The following is a 24,471-nucleotide window of genomic DNA, read 5'->3' on the forward strand; positions in this document are numbered from 1 at the left end:
TATTAGTGAAATACATAAAGTGGAAAAAATAGATACATATAGTTTTCAGTTGGGTGTTTATGTGATGTCATTGAAAAGACAAAAATCAAATAAATTAGTCTCTCAAATATTTCAGAGGTACCTATCTAAACTTCACATTCAGCCAAATACTAACAAACAGCATAACATGGAACGTAATCTCTCACCACTCGTTACGACGAATCGCTCTCACTGGTCTATTGAACATTTCACTGACAAACTTACTATTTCCTCATTTAAGAATCCTTGTATGATTTTATTTTATTACTGCACAATGTAAAGTAACATTTTCACTCAAATGAATAGGATGGAAGTTGGAATTGGCTTCATGTCTATATGTATATGTTTTTTCAGAAACTGTTCATGTCTCTATCATTTTGCATCGTGTTACTTCATATACATTTTGATTTATGAATTTATTTTCAGATTTCTAATCCGAGGCATATTTTCAGTACATCCATATTCTATATCATATAGACACTTCTAATACACAAGAGTAGAAAGCCTACTTCGGTCGCCTGTGAAGGTTCTCAGTCATCCAGGTCATGTTAAGGGAGAAGGGTTCTACTCGACGGCCTGCTAAACCGAGACCTGGCCAAGCAGTAGGCGCGAGCAGTCGTTAGGGGGCGACAATCTGCCTGCCGGACGTCGAGAGCTAATAGAGGAAGAGACAGTGCCGAGGGAGCAGTTCTTGTTAGCTCAAACGTTACTGTAAGCTAAAACAGCGCCCACTTTTCAGCTGTAGAGCAGTGTTGTGTCTTCCAAACCAGGGGTTCGAAGTTTAATCCGGGATTTTTCGACGACCGCTTCGCCAAGATGAGCTTCCTGTTGTAAGTAAAGTTAGCAGTTGCTTGCTAAGTTCTAGCCCGGAGCTTGCGGTTAACGTTAGCTGCCTACGCTGCTTCGAAGTTGCACGCAAGGAAGTAACTGGCCTCAAAAACGAGTCAACTACACAAGGAGAAGTTTTAAATTAATGAGCTCTTCTTTATTCATAGTAGGATTTTATACACATTTTGGGCGTTTCCCCACACATGGCCATCAACGTCCTACTCGGCTTCTGAACGTCTTGTAACGGTGTTTATTTATAGGTTTCCAAGTAGCCGCTACGTTAACCTTTTAAATGCCTTATTCGTGTTCCTAGCTTGTTTGCACTTGCAAGCTACGCCCTTGCTTAATTATTTCAGTTGCATAAGTCTCGACAAAGTAAAAATTAGTCATCATTTGCACTCACGCTAGTCAGCCGCCTTATGTAAAGCGAGTTTCAAGCCGTGTTCGAAAATAAAACCGACAGTGTAGCCTACTGTCTCACTTCCTGTGTGCTGCACGAGTTGGACATTCAATGTAACTCTATTTTCATGACTCTGATTACGCAGTCAAGCTCTAGCCAAACTCGAGGGACCAATAGTCTTGTTACGTCAAACCTTTGAGCCCAAATTCTATCTCGACATGAAAGTTTCCTGATGATGCCCAGCAGCTGCTGGGACGCAAAGGGTCAGGAAGCATCCCTGAAACTGTCAACACCTGGCAGAAGCGTGAACTCATATGAAAGTGATGGCAGTGTTCTGGTGCACACAGTTGTTAACCTGCTCCTTGTTGGTCGTCTTGCAGTGGCAGTCGCTCATCCAAGACCTTCAAGCCGAAGAAAAACATACCGGAGGGTTCTCACCAGTATGAGCTGCTCAAACATGCTGAGGCGACACTGGGCAGTGGAAACTTAAGACAGGCTGTCATGTTGCCTGACGGAGAGGATCTCAACGAGTGGATCGCTGTCAATAGTAAGCAAATGAATTACGGCACGCTTGTTCACAAGATCTGTCCTCTTTTGTGCACACGTTGCTTTGGTGAAGTGTCTCAAACATTTGCAGTGAGTGGTACGAGAGCAAAAGTGGGGTCGAGCGAGCACAGCGTGGCCAAATGTTGGTCACAGGATTAGGTTTCGTTCCAACATGCATGATCGCACCGTCTACCGTGTCAACCGAAAAAGTCCGATGAGTTATTGCCACGATTGTCCCTGGTGAAAAAGTAATGCGTTGGATTTCCTTTTAGCGGTGGATTTTTTCAACCAGATCAACATGCTGTATGGCACCATCACAGAATTCTGTACCGAGACCAGCTGCTCTGTCATGTCAGCAGGACCAAGGTAATGGCCACCACTGTTATGTCTGTGTAAGTGTAGTGTTGTGCTTGTGTCAGAGGTCATTACTCTAAGCAAGTTATTTGTTTGTTCATTCCTTTTAACGGCATGTGATTGACAGTTTTATTAAAACTACATGTGTAGTCATATCCTAACCTAGCTTTAAACTGTCTAACCAATCTGTTCATATACAATCTATAAGTGACAAGAGTGGTGTTCCCTCCACTTTTCCCATCTGTGGCTTTTGTTTTTTTTTTTCTAATTGGTACAGTTTAGGTTGTTGATGTTTGGATCTCAAATTTATTTAATTAATAATTTCTCCTTTTGCAAGTCAGAGATGTGATCAATTAGCTGATGCATCATTAAGATAATAAAAACAATAATCTAGAAATATTTTGAAATCAATATATTTAATTTGTCATAGCCTAATTAATTGTGCATTTATACAAAACGTTGCCCTTTTGAATTTAAAAGCCCTCATTTTAAATGACCTACATACTATGGAAAATTAAATGTCAGCCCAGAATGTGTGTCATGACTGTAGAAGCAGTCTAAAATGTTTGATTCGGAAAGATTGAAAACATCTGAATGTCCCGTGGAGAAAACAGGAATTAAGCTTTGCATGCGGTCCATAGATGTTTAGTTTAGAAGCGACATTTTGGCACTTCCTCTTTCCTCGAGCCTTATCTCCTGCAGGGACGCTGCCGTTCGCATTCGTGTACAGTATCAGGGCGGCCAACTGCGTCGTCTTTGCTCAAGCTGATTGCACAACGGTCCCAACCTGACGAGGCTCTTTCCCTGTCAGATACGAGTATCACTGGGCTGATGGCACCAATATTAAGAAGCCCATCAAATGCTCGGCCCCCAAGTACATCGACTACCTGATGACCTGGGTGCAGGACCAGCTGGACGACGAAACGCTTTTCCCATCTAAGATTGGTGAGTCTTCATCACTCTGCGTGTGGCTCGTCGTCTCTGCAGTTCTATTAATAGCTTTAGTCGTTTTTGCAGCAGAGCAAATTAAAGCGTTTTCAATGCAGAGTCTCATCGCTTTGCTGGGAAAGTAATTTGACCATGTGACTAAGTTTAAATGACTTTTGTCTGGGCTACTATTTTAAGCACTGATTTTATGACATGAGCATTTGTTGCAATCTTCTGTCTCACAGGAGTTCCCTTTCCAAAGAACTTCATGTCTGTGGCCAAAACCATCCTGAAGCGTCTCTTTAGGGTTTACGCTCACATCTACCACCAGCATTTTGACTCTGTGATGCAGCTGCAGGAGGAGGCCCACCTCAACACCTCCTTCAAACACTTCATTTTCTTTGTTCAGGTGAGGTGACACTCGGACAATTTAGGGTTTGGGCGGCTCTGCGTTGTCACATGCTGTACCTGTTCGACAGGTTCGTAGCATTTTACCACCTGACACGAATGAATCGTTCTTAAATAGGAAGCATCAGTATTTTCCAGATAACAGGTTCCAGCTGTTAGGCAAGAATCAAACTGTCTCACACAGCAAAGACTTGTTTGAACGGTTTCAGACTGAAGAAATGTTCCCTTTTGAAGGCCCCATAATGTGCAAAATGACTTTATCAATGTTTTCAAACAATAATATGTCTCTCCATCCCATAAAACCTTTGTTGCGACACTGATAACTCACAGTCACCTGTCGTAGCTGGAGTGAAAACACCCCTGACTGTCTGTTTCCTAACGCGAATTTTAGAAAGGCTGTGGCAGAAAATAATATTACCCAAGTCATTCAGTGCCGGAGTCGTTTGTTTATTGTATTTTCTTTCGGCAGGAGTGTGAAACTGGCATAATCCATTCATGGGTTTCCTGCGTCTACAGTTGAGCAACGTAGCCGTATTTAAAAATGATTCCATGCCATTGTCATAGCCCATGAGTGTTACACCTTGCACCACCAGGTCTGATACAAGCTTGCATTTCGTCATTACGCAAACATTGCGCAAGAAAATGGATCAGATGGAAGTGGGTTATTTCGCTCAGATGATGTGACACGTCGGCGTGTGTCGTAACCTCAGATGAGTCCAGAGCAGAAACCAGTAGATTTGCTTGTCAAATTGAAGAGAGCATCGCTGACAATTGTCTTTTAAGTTTTGTTTTAGTGTAATCAGTTTGCATCAATGGCTGTCAGCTGCAAGAACTGTTGGGAGTTCTCTTCACTGAGTGCTTATGGTTGTTTCGCTAGAACGCCTCCGGATGACAACCAATCGGATTGAACAAGACAATAACTGCGTGTGTTTATATGTATATTTTTTCATCTTTTTTTCTCCCAGGAGTTCAACCTGATTGACAGGCGAGAGCTCGCGCCCCTGCAGGACTTGATTGAGAAGCTCGGCTCGAAGGACAGATAAAACCGTCACCGCACGTCTCCCCGTCTTTCTTTTTCTCCTTCGTCTCTGTCGCCTGTTCTACCTCTTTGACTTCTTCTAGTCTCTTTAAAATCTGTGCCTTCTCCCGTTTCTGCTCACTACTTTTATTCCATCTGCATTCCTTTCAGCACTCCTTGAACGCTTTCTCCCAATTTTGTCACTCTAGTTGATTTTAAAATAGTGTAGAGGGTTTTTTTTTCTTTTTTTTTTTTAAAGACTAGGGTTATTGAATTGACAAAAAGACTGAATTTTATATTGATCTGAGGAAATTTGTAAGTGAGATCGACGTTATTCTTACTATTAGAAGTTTGTATGTAGCATATTGACAGTCGATGCTTTTTGTTTGTTTTGTTTTTTGTTATTCTTGTCATTGTAATTACAATGACGAACCATCCATCCATCCATCCATCCATCCATCCATCCATACATCCATCCATCCATCTTCTTCACCTGCTTCCTCCTGCACTCAGGGCTGCAGGGGTCTGCGGGAGTCGCCAGTTGAATGATGAACCAAGTGTCTCAATTTTGAAAAACAACACATAAGTTGAGAGTTTGCTCAAGAAAAAAAAGAAGTTTTACAGCTGCAGCACCTAATTTTTTCACAGTGGGTCTCGTGTGGAATATTGATCGTGCCAGCGTTGCTCCTCTTAACTTGCCTTCATCGCACTTTCAAAAGAAGGGACGCAGTTAAAAAGACTTGTGAGATGCTCTTGTTTTTGGCCCACAATTGAGGCACACTGTATCATTCGCATTATAGTAATTTTGTTTTAGCAATCAAAGATTGTGTTCCACAAATTAGGATAATTTCCTCTTTTTTTTCCTTCCCAAAGGAAAGCAGATTAAAGTTAGGAGCCACCTCTGGTCTTTTATAAACATTTGGTAACTCCAAAATTGATTTTAAATTCATAGCAAAAACGGTGGTTTTAGTTCCATTTCCATGGTGCAGGTAAAATATCTTAATGCTGGTACCAGTGTTCTTTTTTTAATCCCGCCACATGTTCCCTCCCATTTGGGAAAAAAAGAAAAAAAAGAATTGGTGTCCTAATCATCACATCTCTGCACGACTCCAACGACTTACCTGAGATACTGTATGTGTATGCTTATTTTTTCTACAGATGTCTGTTAGTATAAATGCATAACTAGTATCTGAGTCGTTGTCTGTGCTCGACTGTGGCTGCAGCAGCTGGGCTGTTTGCTGCCATCCTTTTACTGAAGTCTTATTTCCGATGGCTGTTTTATTCTGAAAGTTTTTGGATATTTCCCTCTTCACATTGGACCAGTTTGGACAATCAAGTCTGAAATAGGAGTTATGCATCACCGTGGACCAACCAGTGATATTCAATGCTGTTGAGTGTTTATGTTATGATGTACAAGAAGTCAAAAGTCTTTCAACATTCTGGAGAAAAAAAAAAATCACGTTTAATTGCAGGTTATTCAGTTTTAATCATTTATAGGCATATTATCTTTTGCGACCAGTGTATTTCAATTTTTGTACGTATTGCTTGTAATTTCTTCAAATAAGGTCACATCTTCCAATTGTATTGCTTTTTCTCACCATTTTTTTTTTTTTTTTTACAGAGTTGCATTCCATCTGAAATTGTAAAACAAGTTGTTGATCTTATATTTTGAACGAGGGCTTTTCAATTACATGAAAGATTTCGATATTCACAATAATGGTCCAAAATCTGCATGGTTGTGTAAGTGAGGATGTACACTGCATCCAAACATCTGCTGTAAATAAGAGCAGCATTTTATCTGAACAGAACTGTGCCTTAGAAAAAAAAAAAAAAAAAAAAAAAATCTCATATGACAGAATTGGTTTGATCATTTCATTCATGCAGGGGGGCGGGGGGCCCAGTTAATCCCCCCCCCCCACACACACACACACACACTCCCATTTGCAGACAATCAAGGGCAGAGACAGAAAGTTTACTTGTAAAATTGGCCCATTAAGCGTAAATGAATTAGTGTCCTGGCAAATTAATATCTTACATGCTAAATAAACAGAGACGATTATGATTTACATTTGTTATTGCAAAACTGGGTTGCAATAAAAGTATTTATTGGTTGTCGCCACAATTGGTCAGACTCCAACTAAGCCTAATGGCCAATACTTATCCAAACCACTGATCATTTCGGTGTAATAAAACGTTTAACAAGTCTAAGGGTAGATAAGTCAGTATCGTTCGGCATTTAGTTTACTCTAGCAACCAAATTCCCTCGGTAGTTTTTGTCGGATCCCCGTGTTTTGGCTCGAAGACAAAGCAAAATAGGAAAAAAAAAAAAAACATAAAACAAGTGTATTGACGGTGTGGAAATAAGTTGTCATCCAAGATTTACCACAAGAACGTTTTTAGAATGAGCCTTACAGACCAAACCTGGAGGTGAAATAAACCCAAGTTTGCAGTGGCGCAGCGAGGAATAAGGAAATGACTGCTGTAGACGATTGTTGTCTTGCGCTGTCGTCGACGATCATCAGGTGTTATGTGGAGTGCTGCATCCCTGCGACAACTCCATGCCCATCGCGGGAGCGTGCACAGTGAAATCCATCCAATAATCTACAACAAGAAACTGAACAATCGTATGTATATTGGTGATTGATTGAGTTTATATACACATTTTAAGCAATCCTGCCAATAGTCGTCTATCGAAGTAGAAGTGTTTTGAGGTGCGGTTATTTAAAAGATTTGACTGATTTCATTGCGCGAGAATGTAATAATGATAAACCCTAAAGAATACCCGTTTCCCCCCAATTATCCTATGAGGCATGATGTCTTTTAAAATAATTGTTTACACTAACAACAACAAAAAAAAGTACCCTAAAAACGCGAACCCCAAATGTCCCTAGTCTTTTTCCGTAGATGTTTTCAGACCCAATACGTCTCTTGTTGAAATCGGCGTAACACCGACAGGCATCGTTCGACTCGGCGTTTTCTTTAATTTATCGTTTAAAAGTTCGAATAGACTTGAAGTGAGATATACATCGAGCAGATATTTCGTCGCCTCGGGTTGTCAGGCCCGTCGATAGTCTTTGCATCTGCTCCGCGATTTCTTTTTGTGGTGAGCTAAAGTTAGTTAGCAAAACAAGATTGTATGCTAACACTGCATTTTTATTAGAGGAAACTTCGCACGATAGCTGACGGTTCTTTGGCGTTTCGGACTTTGTTCAACATGCTTGTTGATTGAGGTCGGCGGCCTTTATCCAAACCGACATAGCTAGCTAACGTTAGCTAGTGTTCCCTGACTGGAAACACCGGGTAAGCAAACCGAAAGTGCGGAAACTACTTCAATTTGCAGTCTCACATTTTCCACCTTTACTCTGTTATATCAAACCCCTTGAAAATATTTACTTTTGATGCTCTATTGCCAATTATGTTGTTTTGTTTTGTTTTGTCTGCGTGGACAAAACTTGTATTTTTACTTTTATAGGATAAAGGGATTGTTAAGGCAGAAACCATTAGGGTCTATTTCAGTTGATGATGTTTTGTTTTGTTTTTTCATATCTTCCACCTGTCAACAGGTCACCTGGTAACCATGACTGATGAAAATACACAGTTCTGTGGTAACTGGTAAGTGTTCATATAAGGCCATTCATTGTAATGGTCAATTCCATACGGGATGAGAGCTATCCCCCCCCCCTTTTTTTTTCTTCTTTTTTTTTTTGATGGAAGTGTATTTCTCTCTTCAGTAAACACAATATTCCCGAGGCTAATTTCACCACCCATGAGATCCACTGTCGGCGAAACATTGCACTGTGTGATGTGTGTCAGGAGCCGGTGCCCCGGTCAGAGCTTCAGGACCACAAACAGCAGGAGCATACGCAGGTAAAGTATGAGTGTCTGGTGAAAACCACCTGTGATCTCAGAACAGAATGCTACACGCCCAGGAAATAAGAGCAAAGATGAAATGTTTTTTTCAATTGTATTTTAGATTACGTGCAAGTGTGGCCTGAAGTTTGAAAAACACCACATTGAAGTTCATCAGGTATTCTTAAGTTTTATATTCTCGTCTAGTAAAAATGTATTTTTTCGTTCCATTCTAAAATTTTGCCACGTGTTCCTTTTTTTTTTTTTAAGAGCACTGAATGCTCCCAGCGCCTGGTCCTTTGCCAGTATTGTGATTTGGAGATTGTTCACCGTCAGTCCAAAGAACACGAGGATTACTGCGGCGCACGCACTGAGCCATGCTTGCAGTGCAAGTCAAATATAATGCTGAAGGAGAAAGATGTCCATGCGTTCTTATGCGGAAGCCTCACACCGCCCGAAGAGAGGAACAACAGCCGGGCAAAATTAAGTCCGAGAGATCAACAGCCCGTGGGAGTGTGGTTTGATGCGTACTCTGTACGAAACTCCTTGCAAGCCCAAGAGAGGGGACCAAAGAATAACAACATCAGCGCTGCTGAACTGCATGGCCTCACACGAACAAACGATTCCAGAGTGAACAACACTTCTGGGGGACCTCAAGGTTCTGGTGGATGGAAGAGTCCAGGCCCCAAAAATATGCCGCATAACCATTGTGAGTTTATCATTGACCTTCACCTGTGATGTAGCTGCGGCTGTAAAGGGGTTCTTTGCAGCAATTGCTAACATTGTGCATTATTAATAATAATAATAATAATAATAATAATATTATTATCATCATTATGTATTTATTTTAAAGATACACAGAATGGTATAAATGTATATCTGTTAAGTTGGAAAAAAACATGCAAACATCTTTAAAAAAAAACAACAACAATATAGATGGAAAATACGCATTAAAATGTAGTGCATATAATACTGTATCTTAAGATGTTGCTCTTTATTGTCACAGTACTTGGTCAGGATAATTACCTGATGGGCAGCAGAACCAGTAGCGCATGGCTCAACAGTGAGCTCACGCCAGATGAGGACTCATCAGGCCTGGACTACATGTTGGCTCTCAGTCTGCAGACTGATGGAGAATTTCTCCCTGGAAATGGGGACGGCACACAGTGGAGCAGGATGTGGGACTACAACCAGAGGATGTCAAACATGCCCTCATTCACTTCCCCACCCAATAACAACTATCCCAACTTGACTACAGGCACAAATGCGCTGGTGGAGGATCTTCATCAAACTGGTAAATGTTGCAATAGTTTCACTTCCACAATCCTCCAAGTTAGCCTGTTGTTCTCTATGTATATGAGCTTGTTTTTCTACAGAGACCATGCTGCCTTGTGAGTTTTGTGAAGAGCTGTTTCCTGAAGAGGACCTTATTTTGCATCAGGTTAGAAAAGAAATCTTACCTCCTTTGGACCCCTTTGCTCATTGCGTTCACCTTTGGTGCCAGGTGTGTCTGTTTTGAGTCTCCCTCACTATTTGGGGCCTGATGGCAAGTCTATGGGGTCAAAAGTCAACTTTGTCCTAGAGACATGGGGCCACTTGCAGGTTCATCGGGATCCCTCAAGACACAGCCACGTCAAATTTGGGGCTTCTAACCCCGAAACCCTAAGCCTAATTCCAGCAGTAACCCGAACCATAACCCTAATTCCAGCTTTATTGCTAACCCGAATGCCATGCATTGCCATACATCTTGATCCCTCAAGACACAGCCACGTCAAGTTTGGGGCGTGACAGAGAAAGTTTGAGAACCACTGTCTTAAGAGTTCTGTGGTCAGAACTTCCTTTAGCTAATGTGTCATGGAAATGTCACGGAAACTGGATTCTTTTCTCTAACGGCTAAACAGTAGTTTTTCTCTCCAAGGTATGAATTTAGTCCATAAACACAATAGCCAGTGTGAACGTACACGCCCACCCAAAATTGCCGTTTCATGAACAGTGTTGTTGGGATTACTCCATAGAAGTAATCCATTTACTCATTACTCTATTGAAAAGTAATCTAATTACTTATTTAACTACTTTGTTTCATAAGTAATCAATAACTAATTACTAATTACTTTAGTTAAAAAAATACACTAACAGTTGCTCAGTGCTTTGGAATGAACTTTATTAAAGTGCAAATTTTGCAATTCCAAATATTGCCTCTGTCCTCTTAACATGAGTGAATGTTTGCTCTCTGAACACAAACTGCACATTCCATAGAACAAACTCATGCACAGCACTGGTGCCTTTTGCACAGCTAATTAGATACACAGTAGTTGAAAGAGCTCTACTGTGCAGAGTACTGCTGACTTACTTGTAAACATGGCTTTCAACAACTTGTTTCCTGCACATAATAACAACGAACCACAATGTTCTATGATTTAGACGATGAACTCAAAATAATGTTTGTATTTCCAGCTGACAAACGCAATCACTGTTTTTTTTATTTTATTTTATTTTTTTAAAAAAAATTTGCCCCCGCCAGGCTTGTTTTGGTGCGTCATCGCATATCAATGACGTCGCATGCACGGCTGCATCATCAACCTGCGACATTTTTGTTTTTGGTTGTTTTTCTAAATTTCAGACATTTTGTGGATAATAAGACATTTTTAGCTTGCAAAATATTTTGGACAAGTAATGGAATCTTTACTTGATAAAGTAATTATGATATGATTATAATTACGCCGTTATTTAAAAAGTAGTTTTATTACGTGGACTGCTCATGAATATGCTTAGACATTAGACGGGGGTTGCCTTTTTTGCTTTTCATAAGTAACAAGGAACTGACAAAATGTTAGATTATGTTCACTGTTCACACTGTATGTTTTCAAACATGCACAGAAGCGACTGCAGCCTCTGTCACATGTGGCCTGCCTGACACCTGCACCCTTTTCATAGTTTTTCTCCCCCCCTCATCCACAGACTGGATGCAATCCTGCCTCCGCCTTTGCGTCCTTTAGCAAGCGGCTGGCGTCTCCTCCCCGAGAAGACCAGATGAGCAGGAGTGTGGCAGGGCTGATGAGCGGCCCAACCGACACTCTGGCCTCCAGCATCCCCACTTTCCCACGCTCGCTCTCCCCCACCACCTATAGTCCCCCAGCCAGTCCTCTAGAGGGCGACGTGGTCATACCCTGTGAATTCTGCGGCATCGCTTTGGAGGAAGCTGTGGTCTTTCACCATCAGGTATGTAATACGGTCGAGTTCAAGATTCTGGGGTTACAGCCAGAGAGCATAGACGATTGCTTTCTGCAGCTGTTGACTGCGTGTGTCCTGATGCTTGCATTGTTCATCCTAGGGCTTGTAAATGTGTTTCATAGTAAGTCCCTATTTTTCTTTCTTATGTTTTCTATGTTGATGGCTAGGACAAATGCGACATGCGTCCCCAGGCGGCCCGTCCACTCAACAATCTGACTAAAGCGTTGGTCAGAAAACCACAGAGCTTTGCTAGCGATGCTCTGAGTGGCCCTTCTCCAGACATTCCCAGAAGAATTAAGCACCAAGGTAATGTGCACAAGATATTGATACATTTTCAACAAAAAACAGAATAGTAATTAATAAGTGGAGCATTTTTACAATGTTTGTCTGATATTGTTGAATGTCACAGCCAGACGACTGCTGTAATGTGTGTCCTTAAATTGGATATAGAGGCTCTTAATTGGTTTATGAAATTTGGCTTAAAAGTGGAGCTGATTGAGCCGCTGTTGTGTAAAATGTAAAAACAATAGTACATTTTGACTGTACATACATTTTCCTGTGACCTTTAGCTGACTTCCTGGGGGACTCTGGAGGGGACAATGACGCGGTCCCTGGACATGCGAGTGGCAGGAAGACATCCAACTGTGACATCTCAGCCAAAGACAGATTTCATCAGGGCAGAGAGGCCGAAGGAGCTCAGTCGTCCGCCTGTAACTCTGAGAGGTCAGCTGCTGCGTCTCTGAAGGGGCATCAGCTCAAATCATGAAGGATTTTTGAAATGTTATTTTATGTGCTTGCTTGCGCACTCTTTATTGTTGAGTACAATCTTTGTACATTTATTATGTATTTTTTCTCCATCAGACGTCCTTGTCCAGAAAACAGAGAGGGCCAAGGGAACAAAAGGAACACAGCGACAAAGGTACACTTCTGCTCTTTTTCACTCAGCTCATATCAGGGATTAGAGAAATGTCACCGTGTTGGCAAGGGGATGAGTTGAAAAATGTCATCAACGTTGGGTGAACTATTGACTTTGAGGCCACGTAACACAGTGTATAACAGCCTGTTTAACCATCTTTTCCAGTTGAATATGAATGCGAAGCACACTGAAGGCCAGCAGGAAGAGTGAGAAGGGGAACAAGCTGAGAAACTCAACACAAAAATCTAATTTTCAGCCCCTCATTTACACTTTTGCACACTTGAATATAATACATCTTATTTTATCTGATAAGTGCCTGTGTGTAGAATATTCTCCACTTTTTATTTGGGTTAGAATCAAAGCAGGTAATGAGGTCTGTTCATCCATACTCTTGTTTTTAAGTGGTCATTTAAACTATTATAAAATCTAACTAAGATGTTTCTTTTTTTTTTATTTTTTGTACCTAAATCAGTCTTGTGATGTCATTAATAGTAAGAAACATCAAATGGAGACACTTGACTCTGCCTGAGTGCATTTGTCTGACTTAATCTTCATCTTGCTGCTTCAGCCAGGGACATTTTAATTTTCATGTTTATGTTTCATGTTCTCTCTCTGCGTCCCTGCATCCTTCATTAAACCTACAGCACTTTGTTTTACTTTGTTGGAAAAGGGCTTGGCGAACTGGTCTAATAAATGTATGTTATCAGCCGGAACAAAAAAAAAGAAAAGGTATTTAGTGTTAAATGTTTGTGTTTGAACATTGCCAATAGTATTTAGATTTTCTAGAGCTATATGTGGTCATGGGCTAGGTAGCGTGGACAATAGGAACTGCTGCACTAGTAGAACTGAAGATTTACAAACTGCGTTTTGTCCTTAACATGGGACCCAGTTGAGAAAGTTGATGTTGGGGTGTTGTTACATCAGATCAGCAAGTTGAGCTAGTTAGCGAAACTAGCGGTTTTGTTCCTAGGCACTAATGAAAACAATATTTTGACTTTTTGTTCTCTCAAATGTAATGATGTCTTTTTGGTGTAGCTAATAAAACATTTGTTCTTTAAAAAAAAAAAAATCCAATGTCTCTGCATTCTTTAATCACGTCCTCACACTGTGTATGGCGTGTTGAATGCCCCATGTTGTTATTTCCCACTTTCGTATTTGTACGTTTTATCGCTCAGTAGCCAGTAAAGTTCGCTCGTCGGCCTGTTTGGCCTTTTTCCACAGGAGGGCGCGCTGTGAATGAGCACCGGGAGCAGCCGGTGGCCGGAGACAGGGGGGCGGTGCTTTACACCTTTTCAGTGGGAAATCCTCTTTTCAAAAAAGCGGCCAACGTCCCCGCAGCAAGTTGGAGAGAGAGTGAGAGAGAGAGAGAGAGAAAGAGAGAGAGAGCGCCTCACCGTTGACGCTTTCAACCGCATGTGGAGCGACGACCAGAAAAGAAAAAGAAAAGGGGACAGCGAAGTAATGTTCACTGTGGCGGGAACGGAGCTTTGTTTTGGCTGACACGCGAGAGCTCCCGACAGGAAACCGATAGAATTCAAACAAATCCCGAGAGGAAGCGGAGGAGGGGAAAAAAACAAAACAAACCCGAACAACAAACGGCTTGATAATCGCTGCAGGTGGCAAAGACTCAGCATCCCAGAAGTCTCTCCGTCTCAACCTCCAGCAGCACCTGGCCGCGAGCACCAGCACTACCAGCACCAGCACCAGCAGCACCAGCAGCATGTCCCTGGAGAGCTACTCGGCGCTGGATGAGTCCTCCCTGCGAGCTCTGGTGAGTCACCGAACCGGTCCCGGATGACCCGAGCCGGAGACACGCGGTGCTTCATGCCGTCGATGAACCGTCCAAACTTGCGAGACAGGAGTCCAGGTTGACGCAGCGCACCAACACTCATACAACTCATTAACTAGCTTTTAGATTTTGTTCGAATGCAGACAGCGAGCCAGTGAGTTGTATGAGTAACTCATCTTCAGACCTTGACACTGTTTTAGGTGGTAAAAGTGACCGAAGCTTAGTGCGAGTCTCATTACTGTACTGTTATGTGTTTAGTGTCCTGCGTCTTTTAGTTTGTGTTGCTTCTATTAAAATGAGACAACACAACATTGTTGTTGTTTTCACTTTTCATTCATAGCTCAAACATTGCAGTTACTTTGCCCAACCCAGTAACTGCAATGTTTGAGCTATGAATGAAAAGTGAAAAAAAAAAAAAAAAACACAACAAAAACAAAACAATGTTGTGTTGTCTCCTTTTTAATATAAGCAACACAAACAAACAGACACACACACACACACACACACACACACACACACACACACACACACACACTTCCCACCTTTGGGTTCACAGAGACCACTCAGCATTTTTATTAACCATTTCCATCAAGCATTTCCATACAATAAATGGCGATATCCCTACAATCAATATGCCGTCTTAATTTGTTGAGTAGGTTTAAACCAAGAGGTTCTGATGGGATGCAAATGCTTTCCGCCATACTATTCATATCAAATCTCATTGAATCAAGTGTGTGGAAGGCAGGTGAGTGAACGGCCGCTTCCTGTGACCGCTTAAGCAACTTGCCAAGTCTCTGTCTGCGAGTGTATAGAAAATAGCCCGTGTAAAGAAAGCAACCAATTTGAACTAAAGTCACTTGTCAAGGAAGGAAGGAAGCACCTGCTCTCAGGTGCAAGGATATCCTTTTAAAGCACAGTGAGTTTTTAAATGTATTTTTAAGTTTGAATATATGTAGATAGCAGCTTTATCTGCCGATTAAAAAAAAAAACTCCTCCGCTCAGTGTGATTTAGGTGACGTGAAAATCCCGAGGTGACTCGCCGGAACTTGCTCTCTCTCTCTTGCTCTCAACGTCACACGGCTGTCTGTGTGCGTGTTGTGTTACTAATTGGTTAAAAAAAATATAAAAAATCTTTTGGTTGTGGGTGTGTGTATGAGTCACGCACACTGTGTCTGCAGACACTGTGTCACAGGTGTGAAGAGCAAATTTGCGTCGGTACGTGTTACACAAACGGAGCCCCGGGGGCAACCGAAGTCTCTCCAGGACATTAGTCACTTCCTGGTTTTCTCTCCGAGCGAGGCGGAGCAAGGTGCGACGCCTGTCCGTCGGCCATCACGGCACCAAGCAAACAAAAAAAAAAAAAAAAAAAAAAAAAAAGTGGCCGATTTACAAGGAAGCGCGAGTGGTGCACTCTGGCAGCAGGGTTGAGTCTGAATCACCGTTGCGCGTTTGAGTTCAACTTTGGTGAGATGTCTGGCTGATACAGTCCCTTTTATGGGATTTCTACTTATCAGTGCCAAGGCTGTGAAACAGGCAGGCAGCTGCTCACACTAAACCAGGCTTCTTGTATTTTTTCGCTTTGATGGCTGACATGGAGTTGCTTTTCCCAGGACTCAAACCTCTTATAGAGGAAGCCGGATTCTCACATAACATTTGGCTTTCTCTCCTTAAAGATTCCTTAAACATTGTGGAGAGGGAAAAAAAAACCCGTTCTGTTGACTTTGGAGCAAGGCAACGTATAAAGGCAGTGTTTTCCCAAACTGTCCGTCAGAAAGTCCACAAACGTTCGCCAAAGTTTGGATCCGTCCTGGCCGAGAACTTCCCTCTCGCCAGGCACTTAAAAGGAAAGGCCTCAGCTTTTATCACGAGTGACACTGTAATAGTGGGAGAACAGTAGGATACGGAGGAAATTATATTTTTCCTGTCATCCGGATGATTTGCTGTTAGCCACCAGAGGCTTGGCTCTGCTCTCTGACGAGCAGAATTTGTGAGCTAAATTTGTCTTTTTGGAAGCAGGGAGACAAAGTTAAGGAGGATGGATCAGCGTGTTGCAGCCCTCTTCTTATTTGGAGACCTTTTCTTATTGAGGTGCCATTGAGGAGCAAACAAGTCAGCCATATTTATTGCTGCTAAACAGTGTTGGCGAGTAATCTATTACCAAGTAATCCACTACTGTAATTAAACTACTTTTTTGTAATGGAGTAATGTAAAGGGACTGCTGTAGCAAAACTGGTTATTATATATATATATATGTATATATATATATATATACATGTGTGTATATATATAATGATTCCTTTACTTTTCTGAAATATTTTACAAGTTAAAAATGTATTATTTTCCACAAAATGTCTGAAATTTAGAAAAACAACCAAAAACAACAATGTCGCAGATTGATGTCGCAGTCGTGCATGCAACATCATTGATATGAGACAACGCACCAAAACAAGCATGACGGCGGCAAAAGAAAAAAACAGTGATTGCGCTTGTAGCTGGAAATACAAACATTGTTCTGAGTTAATCTCGTCTAAATCAAAGAATATTTTCGGTTCGTTGTACGTTATGTGCAGGAAACAAGACGTTCACAACTGTTGCTTTGTTTTTTAACTAAAGTAATTTGTGATTAGTAATTGATTACTAATGAAACAAAGTAGTTAAAGAAGTAATTAGATTACCTTTTTTAAGGAGTAATCAGTAGTTGGATTACGTTGATGGAGTAATCTCAACAACACTGCTGCTGAATGCATCTCTAGCTCTCTGCAAGGCTGCATTGTGCGACAAATCAGCACAATGCTGAGTATATGCTGAGGCCCCCCCCCCCACAACACCCACCCTGGCCGCTCAGTGGCCAGCAGAGTGACCACCGGTCGGAAGGTCATGAAGATCCCACATGTTCTGCTGGCGATGCTGGCGGTGGCTGAGTGTCAGTGTTTTCCACAGGGGACGTGAACTGGAGGAAAACAAGCTGATGAGTTGAGTTTGTTCCACATGAGGCTGTGGAGGGAATTGAATCGCTGCTGCTTCTCAGGTACCTCAATGTAAAGGAGGAGGGCTTGCAAAGATATATTAAAGGTCTAGCCTTGAGCACTTTTTAAAGGTGCTCTGACCCTTTGTCCGGGAGGTCACTGAACGCCTCGCGCATTAGGAAAAAAAAGTCATTTCAGCAAGTCCTGGCATGCCATCCTCTAGATCCACCCTCACTCAGTGGGTATCCAAGATTTAAAAAAATACATAAGAAAAAGCGATCTGAATATGGCTTCCATGTACTGTATATGGGACCTTTAAAAATCCAAATCTGTTATTGTGGATTTGGTGAATAAAATAAAGACTTTTTAAAGTTGTTGTCAAGCACTGATGAATATTCAGTGAATGAGTCAAGCTGGCAGCGATGCCTCAGCAGAGGCAACCGGGGGTTGGATCACCAACACACGCACACACACACAATCCAGGCCTGTGTTGTACTTAATGAAGCAAACAGTCAGAAGGTCATACGGCGGCCTCGCTAACGCCGCTAATCCCATTGCCACGCTACTATTCACAGCCCAGACGGCCTTTATGTTGCTCATTTAATCCGCTCCATAGAAGAACTGGGGAAAAGCCTTTTTTTTCTTCTCTCTCCTCTGCCGACCTTGTCGTCGCTGTTGTTGTTCCCATGGCAAAAATAACATTTAATGAGCATGTTGTTGTTGTTGTTGTTGTTGTTTATCTCACAGTTAATCTGTGCAACTGGCGTCCCTGAAACAGGGAGAATCTCCGTCCAGCTGAACCGCTCCGACCGCCGAGCGGAAGCTGATGATTATCAGTTTCTCGGCCCTCCATTATCCGTGTCAAACCTGCATTACCAGCTCGCGGCACAGGTGTGTGTTGTCGCCGCAGCACACCTGTCGGCCCAGTTAATCTCTGAGCGGAGCGTCTGTCGACCAGGCTGCCGCGTCGCCTCTAATTAGCCACAGCAGCCGTCCTCCTCCTCGACCTCCTGGACCAGCCATGGCCAAGTCAAAGGGAAAAACCAAGCAAAATTGGTAGGCTCCTGGGTTGGCACCTGTTGCTGGCTTACTTTTTCAGATTCGGAAATTTTTATTTGTCACACGCCACGTTACATGGCAGGGAAATGTTGGTGTGGCAGAGGCCGACATGATGCGTGCGTACGAGGAATAAAGAAAGTGTAAAAAAAGAGAATTTAAAAAGTGTCAGGTGGCAGTTAAATATAAGTTTTCCCGAAAATACAAGTTAAAAAGATTACAAAAGTGACAAGTACGGATAAGAGTAATTGAAGTGTTATGCAATTATATACAATAATATATAATATAATATAATATAATATAATATAATATAATATAATATAATTAGTTGCAAACAATGGAATGCAAAGATATGACACTAGACCATTATAATATATCATAATAATATCAACAATAGTAGTAACTATAATAATATGAGTAAAATAACAATAATGATGATCATTTCTACAGTAATTAATTTCCACATGCAGGACTAATGATTTGTCAGTGTTCCTGTCCGCTGTCCCTGGTGAGCATGAGGCATTTGCACATGTTTTTTTTTTTTCTTTTTCTTTTTCTTTTCAAAAGGGCAGCTTTACTCTGTGGACACCCCCCCACCCCCCACCCTCACCCTAATGATACATGGGACCCCCGGGCCTTGGTTTTATGGCTCCCTGGATCCTTTGTGCCTGGACATGGACTCAACAGTCCCAGTCGCAGGGGAGCTCTGGGTTTGTTTTGTTGGCTCTGGTGAAAGTCCCAGTGCCCCCCCCCCCCCCACACCCCGCTCTAGGCCCCAGACCCCCCAGCCCCTCCCTCTCCTCACCCCACCCCCCCTGGAGATTCGCTCACAAATGTCAGCCTCATCACCCGGAAGGAATAAATCGGAAAAATGATGATACATTGTGCAACTGTGTGGGACACTGTTGGACACGTGCAACGTGTGTGGTTCTTATGTTTTCAGTCTCTCTGGTGATGGTGGAGGTGAAGGTGGAGGTGAAGGTGGAGGTGGTCTTATCAGGGTCTGTGGACTGGCTGTGAAGCACAAGGAGTGGCTGCCAGTTTGGGTCGAGTCACGGCAGCGTTTGCATTGGCATCCCCCCCCCCCCCCCGTTTTGCCAAAGCTGCCAATCTTTGGGTGATTTCAAGCCTCCACCATATGGAGGCGCTTCTGTAACTGAAGCATGTTGGCCACAGCACGCAGACACACTGTGTGACTGTGGCAGCGCTTCCTCCCCGGCAAATGACGACATCATGGCAAATCCATCATATTATGTCATAATCCATCTCGTATTACAGGGATGTATGATAGAAATAATGGCCAATGGACAATGATGAATTGGTGAAGCTAAAGGGGTAATTTCCTTTTTTTTTTCTGGCAATTGACTGGGTGACCACTTGACCTTTAGAAAACTATTGATATAATATTTAGAAAGTCGTCAAAAGTCATGTTCATTTTCCTGGGGATTCATAACTAAATACGTGTAGAAAAGAAAAAAGAAAAGAAATACAGGACTGCGTTAAGACCCACAGTAACCAAACGGTGCCTGTCACACACACACACACACACACACACACAAACACACACACACACACACACACCTGTAAGATGTCTGCCGGGCTCCCGCCTCTGACCTGACGACCTCCTGGTTGTCGTTGTCGTTGCTGCACTTGACCCCGAGTCTCACCTGCAATCAGAAAACAGCGTTTTTTGCTCCTTCAAAGGAGTTCCTGTGTTTCACCCACAAGCTGTTGCATGTTGCAATACAGGACCTCCCCTACACACACACACACACACACACACGCACACACACACACACGCAGTGTTCAACGCCGTTGAAACGCTGTTTACGTTGCATGTTTTCTCTGAGTGTTTCTTCCCCTTGAAGAAACTCCAACAGCTCATGCTGCACACCTGATTATTTTTTCCCCTCCTCCTCCTCCCACTCAGCCTGTCATCATCCTTGCAGGTATTTACCCCCCCCCCCCTCCCTCCCCCAAGAACACACACACCACCACCTCACATTTCACCAAAAGTGCTTCCTGTGTGATTAAGCGTCCGGCTTGTCAGCGGCTGTGTAATGGGGGGAAAGAAGCCCACCAGAGTTCGGGCCACTTTTTTCCCTGTTTAAACTGACGCTTTGTTGAAACAGCCTTATCTGAATAACAAGAGTGGGTTGGGTTACACTGGGCAGACTTCAGACTCTGACAGGGAGAATATAAATGCGCGAGCGGAGCGGAGAGATAAGAAGAAGCCGCTCGTTTGTTTGACGGAATGAAAATGGAAAAGGTTTGTTTTGGGGAGTGTGACTGTCAGCGGCCGACCATTTTTGGACTCTGAGAGGAAGTCGGCGAACTCCACGTGCGCGTCAACTCCCCCGGCGTGCAGTGTAATTTTGGTAAGCGACCTTTAAATTTGCTGCCCTGGAACAAGAAGTCAACAAGCGCAGCAGATTTATTCAGTTGAAACGGAGTTCAGTGTGTCAGCGCTCCGTGAAAGATGATGTTTTATGTCGTATATTCGCTGTGAAATGGGCACTTTGGAAAACATGAGCCGACAGTGAGCTGGCAACGCGTCGAGACGTCATTTTATAAGGCTATAAAACAATGGTGGCGGTTAATACTTATGCAACAACAGAGCTCGGAGGGATGGACGCCAGCTTGTCGCAGTGAGCGAAAGTGGTTCCATTCGCAGAGTCTGGGACTTGTTCGCGCTTTCACTTGTGCAAACCATGTATTTCATTGGTTATGGGCAATTGGTGCATTTGATAATGTCTCTGTGTCATAATATGCTATCTCCCCCCCCCCCACCCCCCCCAACACTAAAAATATCACAATTTGCACGTTCAAAAATGTCAACAGATGAAGTGTTAAACGGAGAAGTGGGAATATTAGAAGACACTTTTATTCCTCATCATTCTCAACCTTCTTCCCAGGTGGGTTCGGAAGATGTTTTTTCTTTCTCACAGCGTTCTGCTGCCTTCTGGTCAACGATGCAGAGGGCATTCTGTGCAGCGCATGCACTCAGCGGCAATCATTGCGTCTGCAATATCTAACAATTAGATCCTTTCAATTAGAGTTTTAATTTATCAATTCGATGAACATCAATTTCCCCCTAACTGAAGAGTGAGATTGGATCTTCACTCTTCACCTCACTGGAAATCTGCTGAATTATATAAAAAAAAAAGGGAGGTGCAGTTTAAGAATGTCAGGACTTCTAAAGGCAAACCCAGTCGTTAGCTAAAGCCAATCACATGGTCTGCGAACGATGGAATGATGCTGTTCTGCTCTGATGAGCTGAGGGCAGAGACCTATGCTGCTGCTGCTGCTGCTGCTGCTGCTGCTGCTGCTGCTGCGGGTCCCACCCCTCTCTTTGCCTGTGCTGTTGTTAAGTGATCCGGCAGAGAGTGTCTCTGTCTCTGACCTGTCTGCCTCGTCTCTCTGCCAAATGGAAAAAACAAATAACATCGTCTGGATTCGAGATTGAAGGCATGCTGTTGTCTTTAACCTCTGACTCTGGGCCGTCTCCGAGAGTCGGCGAGATCCCAACGTGACCTCTGACCCCAAACGCCCAGCCACCACCCCACCCTGTTGTTGTTGTTGTTGTTGTTGTTGTTTTGGGTTTTTTTGTTTTCTTTTTCCCCCACTCTGGGCTATTTCCAGGTGTTTAAGATGGAGAAAACACTGAACCAGATGTGTCCACTCTGCTGCAGGGCTACTGCTTCCACAGCAGCCGGAGATCCACAGTGTGATGTCACTCTCCTCAGTGTTGCGAGGCTGTTCGCCAGCTGAGCTCCAGAAGGATTTAACAATAAGAATGAGAATAACAGTAAGAATGCCTGTATTTATCCCACATTGGGGAAATTTGCATAGTTATAGCAGCACGTACAGTGCAAAGAGAAGAATTCAAAAAAGTGCAAATAGTGAATTAAAGAAACAAAGAAATCAAATATATATAAAAACATTGTACGGTATTTAAAATATGCATGTACAAAAGTGTTAAAAAGAAGCAAATGTTTCTAAATAAGTGATTTATTGCACCTGTCGTCAAAATGTTGCGGTTCAGAATTGAGGTGAAACTATCTCATTGTGTGAAAACGGTCTGCTGTCTCTCTGGTTATTAAGATGCCTTTGATATGTCATGGGGTTCGCTCAACACCTGATCAGCCAATCAGGAGCTCCGCTTTTGTGGCGGCGCCTCTTGCAAAACGTTTGGCTTCACATCAAGGCAGCGGTTGCCGAGGCTCGACTGTGTTTATGGGAAATGATAGCCAACAGGAAGTGGCATGCAGGGTGTGTGCAGAGAGTTGCATGATGGGTTTTCACCTGGAGGGCTCAGGTGCTCAGTGGGTTGTTTGAATGATCAGACAGACAGACAGACAGACAGACAGACTGACTAGTGTGGTTGTAGTGGAGATGGGTCTTGGTCTCCGGACCAATTTGTGAGACTTTGGTCTTGGACTCTGAGGTATTTTTCCTCGGCCTTGTCTCGGCCTCAGACTTGGGATTTTGGATCAAGAAACTCGGGTGAGACTCAGCCAAGACTGCAATGACAGATAATAGGAGAAAAGAAAGATCCTCGTCCCTGGAGCCATGCAGAACTTTGAGGTCTTTCACAACCACCGTGAGTGAGATTGATGAGTGTGTTTTTAGTGTGGAGACACTCAGACATTAAAGTTTTTTAGGCATTTTGTTCATGCTTGGCATGCCATCATTTTCAGTCGAGTTATTCCTAGTTCATTTATTTTTTTAATTCTCATCAAGCAAAGTTCCAGCTCAGTGGTCTAGTGGTATAGTGTCCGCCCTGAGACTGGTAGGTTGTGGGTTCGATCCCTGGCCAGGTCATACTAAAGACTAAAAAATGCTTGGCGCTCAGTGTTTGCGGTTGGACTTGGGGGTGATGACCGCTCCCTCAGGGAATGACGGGTCAAATACGGAGGACAAATTTCACATCCTTCAGGATGCGACAATTACTTCAACAAAGTTGTTTTTTCGAAAATCGTTCAAAATGGCTGGCAAAGCAGAAAAATTTTAAAGAAAATTATTTAAAGATATCTGTTCATTTGTTCTGCTTATTGGAGGTTTTTCTTTGATGGATACTACTCTGTCTGGTCTTGATCTCCGAAACTCTGAAGTCTTGATAATGTCTTGGTTGGTTCGCAGGGTCTTGGCTACAACACTGAGACAGACGAGTGGAGATGTGAGACGGAGAAACGTGGCGAAGTTGCAGTTTTTAGCCATTTGTCTCTCTGGGCTCCTCCGGGACGGAGTCATTTCCTGTGATCCAGCTGAAATGGAGCAGCGGATGTTTGGTGTTTGCTTGGCCGCGTGGAGCAGTGGAGAGTTGGGACATCTCCTTCACCTCCTGTTTGCTCCCGTCTCACCTCCTGCTCTTCTTGTCCTCATTAACCTTCCACGTTGTTTTGTGGCCGTACTTGGAGAACAAGCCGCCGTGCTGCGTCTTACACTGTGACCTGGATCTTATCAAAAGGTAAAAACAATAAAGGGTCCATCCGAAGAGCAGGATCCGCCCTTATCTCTGTGTTTCCTGAGACTCCTCCCTGCTGGGACCCACCATTGTGTGTTTATCTGAGGGATCCGAAATCTGTCTGAGAACAAGTTTGAGAAGAAGAAACCAGTCATGAGATTCCCTTTTATTTAAAATGTAGATTTTACAGCCAAATGGCCTATAATCTAAACCTTGTTGTCGGCGGGATGAACATACCGGTGTGGACCTTTCAACACATTTTTCTCTCAAGTGACCTCAAGGCTGAATCGCGTGACATGCTCTTGTCCGCGTCAGCTGAAATGAAACCCCGGTGTAAAAAGTGGGCCAGAGTTTCTGCCTGATCGGGCTCACACTGACCTGGATCCCTGCGAGCGACCTGAGTGTTTGGTGGCCAGATGAGGGAGGGAGGAGGGAGCCACCCGGTGAATCACAGGAGGCCTTGATGTGGAGGGGAAACCTTTCCACTGCGGTCCGTACAGAGTCTGAGCCGCTGGTTGCCAGCACTGCGATGTTGTGGAGCTCTGAAGTTTTTCATGACATTTTTATTTTACACCCATTGGTGTATGAATGTGTGTGTGAATGGGTGAATGAGAGGCCTTTGTAAAGCGCTTTGGGGTACCGTAAAAGTGCTGGAAAGGCGCGATATAAATGCAGTCCATTTACTATTTACCATTTAT

The 24,471-nt window shown here is 43.1% G+C and overlaps 3 protein-coding genes across 7 annotated transcripts in view; all 3 read left to right on the top strand.

Moving 5' to 3' along the window:
* The first annotated feature begins 647 nt into the window (after positions 1-647).
* mob1a (MOB kinase activator 1A) lies at positions 648-6,357 on the top strand. Its single transcript, XM_076025966.1, has 6 exons — positions 648-848; positions 1,627-1,793; positions 2,065-2,158; positions 2,958-3,091; positions 3,319-3,482; positions 4,447-6,357. The coding sequence occupies exons 1-6, from the start codon at positions 835-837 to the stop codon at positions 4,522-4,524; spliced, it is 651 nt and encodes a 216-aa protein (XP_075882081.1). The 5' UTR covers positions 648-834; the 3' UTR covers positions 4,525-6,357.
* A 494-nt stretch (positions 6,358-6,851) lies between these two features.
* trafd1 (TRAF-type zinc finger domain containing 1) lies at positions 6,852-13,564 on the top strand. 3 transcript variants are annotated; one of them, XM_076025958.1, is made up of 12 exons: positions 6,852-7,123; positions 8,063-8,111; positions 8,231-8,366; positions 8,473-8,526; positions 8,619-9,057; positions 9,355-9,642; positions 9,725-9,789; positions 11,307-11,567; positions 11,747-11,885; positions 12,149-12,302; positions 12,441-12,498; positions 12,661-13,564. In XM_076025958.1, exons 1-12 carry the CDS (start codon positions 7,027-7,029, stop codon positions 12,703-12,705), a joined length of 1,785 nt encoding a protein of 594 aa, XP_075882073.1. In that variant the 5' UTR covers positions 6,852-7,026; the 3' UTR covers positions 12,706-13,564. The 3 variants fall into 3 exon arrangements, with proteins under 3 accessions (XP_075882073.1, XP_075882075.1, XP_075882074.1); XM_076025960.1 differs by lacking the exon at positions 6,852-7,123 and adding an exon at positions 7,405-7,814; XM_076025959.1 differs by lacking the exon at positions 6,852-7,123 and adding an exon at positions 7,406-7,799.
* A 278-nt stretch (positions 13,565-13,842) lies between these two features.
* smtnb (smoothelin b) overlaps positions 13,843-24,471 on the top strand; it is a 64,428-nt gene continuing 53,799 nt past the window's right edge. For 2 of the 3 annotated variants that reach the window (XM_076025955.1, XM_076025956.1), the window contains exon 1: positions 13,844-14,266. In XM_076025955.1, coding sequence (XP_075882070.1) covers positions 14,216-14,266 — 51 coding nt within the window. In that variant the 5' untranslated portion in view covers positions 13,844-14,215. Of the gene's footprint in view, positions 14,267-24,471 lie in introns of all 3 variants that reach the window. The other variant, XM_076025954.1, reaches the window with a different exon arrangement.

This window comes from Nelusetta ayraudi, unplaced genomic scaffold (assembly GCF_046127955.1).
Source record: "Nelusetta ayraudi isolate G7.1 ecotype Tasmania unplaced genomic scaffold, CSIRO-AGI_Nayr_v1 ptg000018l, whole genome shotgun sequence".
Classification (NCBI taxonomy): domain Eukaryota; kingdom Metazoa; phylum Chordata; class Actinopteri; order Tetraodontiformes; family Monacanthidae; genus Nelusetta; species Nelusetta ayraudi.

What these genes read in the sequence shown, in the direction of transcription:
- mob1a (XM_076025966.1), top strand. An exon ending in CGAGTGGATCGCTGTCAATA is followed by an intron (nt 1,794 to 2,064) that starts GTAAGCAAATGA and finishes ATTTCCTTTTAG; the next exon opens with CGGTGGATTTTTTCAACCAG. An exon ending in GCTTTTCCCATCTAAGATTG is followed by an intron (nt 3,092 to 3,318) that starts GTGAGTCTTCAT and finishes TCTGTCTCACAG; the next exon opens with GAGTTCCCTTTCCAAAGAAC.
- trafd1 (XM_076025958.1), top strand. Translation starts at nt 7,027, where the DNA reads ATGTGGAGTGCTGCATCCCTGCGACAACTCCATGCCCATCGCGGGAGC. An exon ending in ACACAGTTCTGTGGTAACTG is followed by an intron (nt 8,112 to 8,230) that starts GTAAGTGTTCAT and finishes TTCTCTCTTCAG; the next exon opens with TAAACACAATATTCCCGAGG. An exon ending in ACCACATTGAAGTTCATCAG is followed by an intron (nt 8,527 to 8,618) that starts GTATTCTTAAGT and finishes TTTTTTTTTAAG; the next exon opens with AGCACTGAATGCTCCCAGCG.